Raw genomic sequence first — 4,456 nt, 5'->3', positions numbered from 1 at the left:
AACGCTTCTTGTCAGGGGGTGGAAATCAAAGAAGGTGATAAACTGCTGGAGATAGCTTTGGCTTTTACTATCCACAGCGCCTACTAAGYTCTAGCCACAAAAATAACATTTATTTATACCCGTATAAATAGCTCTGCTGAACTTCCCTCCTTCATTTATCTGTTCTTCACATGCTTTTCTTTTTCCTTAAAAGAGGCTGTGACCTGAAGGCTGAGCTCAAGGACGCTCCCRGAAAAGTCACTGAAGTTTTCCCTTCGCTTTACCTGTTGACCTCTGCTCTCCCCTGAATATTCCCCAAAATGGAGCGATCCACACAAGAACTCTTCCTGAATTTCATGATTGTCCTGATTACTGTATTGCTCATGTGGCTCCTTGTGAAGTCTTATCAGGAGTAAAAGACAATCAGAAACTCTCGGAGCTGATTTAAGTATGTCTCTGCAGACATAAGTAACATCCTCAGCACACCTCTGATTAGCTTTCAGCCAACTGAGGATGACATGAATTTTTTTACTCTTGCATTTCTGTTGCCTGTGCTAATGTTTGTAATGGGTCTATGATGGTGTAATTATTTTATTCTGCAGTGATACAGCTGTAAAATGTAAAATGCAAGATCCTTAGACACTGTTACATGTGGCTGTCTCCTCCAACAGTTACTGGGAATGTTGTAAGCCCTTTGCCCACAATGCCTGCTTGTTTGGTGTCAGTGTTAGGTTTTTTAGGGTATAATACTGTAATATGCAAAGTATCTGTCTTTATTAACCAGCATAAAAGGCACAAACTTGCTTAGCAGAAAGAAATGTGAAACCTTTACTTTCACTTGCTCTTGTTTCATTTAAATAAAGAAGAACATGTGAAACCCTCCTCTGTGGTGTTTCTTATCCATCTTCTGGTCCCATCACTGCTCACTGAAAGACCTGGTGATAACTGCAGTAGAATGGGTCATGCAAGTCTGGCATTTTTACTTGTACTTGGATTTTTATTTGTACTTTTTTTTTAAATTGCTGGAGAGTAAGAGTGGAAATCCTGCAGGTTTATTAGCATGTATCCACAGGAAAGAGCCGACTCCAGCTGTTTCTGTAACCTTTATGGCCTGAGTTAATTACACTACTAGTGCTGTGAATGTCATTGCCACAGAGAAACTCTGTCTCACAGCTGGAATTCCCGTATCACTTCATTTTCTAAAGTTGGATTTTGGACAGGGATTCCCAGCATCCTATTTTTGGCTGAGCTATGCTTGGAGCAGTGCAGGGGAGAGGTGGCCTGGGTCAGCTGCCGGTGTCACCGCCCTGCTGAAGTCTGTCGGGGACAGCGGTCCTGCAGCATCCACATGCAGACTGATGCACAGCAAAGCTGTCCCATCTGGGCCCCCTGCATGGTACGATGAGTTTCTGGGGAGGTGCGTGTCCAGGCTAATGCTGCAGAGCCACCACCTGCTAAGGAAGTCTTCAGTCAATGCAAGAAGCACAACACATTGCTGTCCCTAGGTCTGTGAAATCAGCAATTACACTTCTAGGAATTCCTCACATGTTATTTTCATGGCTTCAGAGTATCAGTATCATCTATAAAATGCAGCTTTCTTTAAGAAGACAGTTATATGTGTATCCCCACTGCTAATACAGGTCTCCTTACCCTCCAGGTCCCTGTAAGGAACGCCCACTGTAATTGCAGGGCATTACCCAAATTTGCATCTATGTTACTCAAGGTGGTTCTGGGGGGGTTGTATGTGGGATCATACCAGCAGTGACAGCCTGGACTCAGGACTGTGCCTTAAGGAGAGATAGCAAATGTTGTGGTAGCACCATTTGTTGAATGTTTCTGTGGTTTAAAGGTTGTTGGTAAATGATCTGTTGTCCTGTTCCGTTTGTATTTTCTGTCCTGGTTTGTAATCACCCCCATTCCCTTCTTCAAATGGTTTTCTCAAAGAGAAATGGACAGTCACCACTGACACATTCTCCCAGTCAGGAAAACCTGACTTTAGTGCAATGCTTGATAAAAACTGACTCTTGTTTACTCTTGGCTATGACTGACCAAAGCTCCTTGCAGCATTTCCAGGGATGACAAATTTTCTCTGAGAAAAATGAGACATTGAAATGAACTTTTGCCAATAGCCTTCCTCTGTGATCCACCTTGCACCAGGTGCTGCTGTAATCTCATTAATTTACACAGTCAGTTTGCGTTCATAAGGCTTGACTGAGGCATGCAGCAGAGACTGGAGAAGGACATGGAAAAATCTATTTTTAAATATGGTGAATACTTGATAATTTAGTATGAAAGATTCTCATCTTTCACATGCTGTGACTCCCTATCCCAGCTGAACACTGTGTATTATTGGATCTTCACTGCGGCTTAAAAATATATTTTCAGACTCTTGGGTGCATCACAGCTTTCCCTGGAAACCTCACCACCACGCACCCACCCCACCTCTTCTGGAGCAGAGCAGCTTGCTGTGCCCTGGCAGGGAAGGATGAGGCTTTTCTGATGTCCACAGAGTGTATGGCCGATCTCCAGCGAGAACAACGTAATGAGCAAATCAACACATTTGGGCTCGCCGCAGGCAAGCAATGAAAAGAAGAGAGGTGTGGGCTGCGCTGTCTAAAACAGCAGTGGTCCAGACAGTCACAGTTCAAGGTGATCCTAGCAATTTTTGGGTACAAAGAGAAACTGTCACTGAGAGTCTGGGGCATTCAAGACTGTTAATCATCTGTCTCTTTGAGAATAGGCACATATCTAACTTTAGCACAATATGATTAAGGTTGAGCACCCCAGACAAGTTGTTGTAAATGAGAATACCAGTCTAAGTCATTCTCTTCTCAGGCATTCATAATTTCTTAGTAGATTTTGAATGAGAAAAGTTAGGTTTATCCAGAACTGAGATGCTTTTCTCTTTCTTTTAGTTCAAACAATGCGCAGCTAACAGAGGCAGCAAGCAGACGCAACAGTTTGCGCAGCAGTGTTTGGGCTCTGACTAGAACTCGAGGATCTTGTTGGAAGTCGTGGGCTTTCTGAGGACCCCCGAGGAACCAGAAGGTGATTGCTGTGAACAGGAAAGGGGAAGCTAGGCAAGGACAACTGCAGGAGGCCTTGACTTCTCCTGGGAAAAGCTCTAGCTAGGAGTGGCTGCTGCTAACAAGCTCTCTTGGTTGCCCCTGACCAGAGGGAGTTGGGGCCTTTGATCCAGGTGGCCCTTGATTAGGGCAGRTCAAGCACCCTGTGAGTCAGTGCTAGGGAGAGGCCTATATAAGAGCCAGGCCCAGAGTGCAGCTAACAGAGGTGGTGAACAGATGCAGCAGTTCATGCAGCAGGGTGCATGAAGGTGCCTTCATTTCTGATCCCTGTGGTGTACGCTTCCTCAGGTATGGTTGTGGCATGCTGCAGAGCACATTCCCCAGTGGCTGTTGGAGTTGCTGTGTCAGAGGCTGGGACCCAGACCGACCCTCTGACAGCAGATGCAGCTCTACAGGTCCCAGGCTGCAGGGAGTGCTTGGGGCCTCTCCGGGAGGCCTGGGCTGGCAGCCAGCTCTCCTGCAGGAGGTGTGCTGCTGTTGACGAGTTGTGTTGTCAGGTAAGGGAGTTACAGGAGGAGATCAGTAGGCTGCGCAGCATCCGAGAAGATGAGCAAGAGATAGATAGGGTATTCTCGGAGACTGTACAACTTCAGGAGTTCCAACCCCCTGCAGCAGTGGAGTTGCTGGAGGGCTCTGTGCTGTGTGAAATGGTACATCATAACACCGTAGAAGAAGGCTGGAAACTGGTCACTGCTCGTGGGAGGAGAAAGGCTCCTACTCCTCCTGAAGACTTGCAGCTGAAGAACAGGTTTAGTGTCCTCCAGGATGAGGAGGAGATGGGCATGGCTGCAAGGGAAGTACCTGGGACAACAGACCCCGTGCCCTGCCGGAACGCCCAGAAGAAGCGGCGGGTGATTGTTGTGGGGGACTCCCTGCTGCAGGGGACGGAGGCATCTATCTGCCGACCTGACCCCATGTCTAGAGAGGTTTGTTGCCTGCCAGGGGCTCGTGTGAGAGATGTCATGGAAAGACTGCCAAGGCTTGTCCACCCTTCGGACTATTGCCCACTGCTGCTCTTCCATGTGGGCGCCAATGACACCAAGGGCAAACTGGAGACCATCAAGCAGGATTTCAGAGCTCTGGGGATGGTGGTCAAGGGTCTGGGAGCCCAGGTCATTTTCTCCTCAATCCTGCCAGTGAGGGGGATGGATGAGAGGAGGAGGAGACGGACTTTCCAGGTTAACGACTGGCTGCGCCACTGGTGTTGGCAACAGGGTTTTGGTTTCTACAGCCATGGGACCCTTTTTGAAGATCGACAGCTGATGGCGAGAGATGGGATCCGCCTCACTAAGCGGGGCACATGTGTCTTTGCCAACAGGTTGGCCAAGCTGGTAAGGAGGGCTTTAAACTAGGAAAGATGGGGGAAGGGGAGAGTTATAGTGCCAGGGTAG

The 4,456-nt window shown here is 47.6% G+C and overlaps 1 protein-coding gene across 1 annotated transcript; it reads left to right on the top strand.

Annotated features, from left to right (window-relative positions):
* Positions 1-299: 299 nt before the first annotated feature.
* On the top strand, positions 300-395 carry SLN (sarcolipin). The gene has a single exon (XM_026069370.1). The coding sequence runs from the start codon at positions 300-302 to the stop codon at positions 393-395; it is 96 nt and encodes a 31-aa protein (XP_025925155.1).
* The last annotated feature ends 4,061 nt before the right edge of the window (positions 396-4,456 follow it).

The sequence above is a fragment of the Apteryx rowi genome, unplaced genomic scaffold, assembly GCF_003343035.1.
Source record: "Apteryx rowi isolate R43461 unplaced genomic scaffold, aptRow1 scaffold_292, whole genome shotgun sequence".
NCBI lineage: Eukaryota > Metazoa > Chordata > Aves > Apterygiformes > Apterygidae > Apteryx > Apteryx rowi.
The sequence above is the reverse complement of the archived record's forward strand: the minus strand, read 5'-3'. Positions and strand labels throughout refer to the sequence as shown.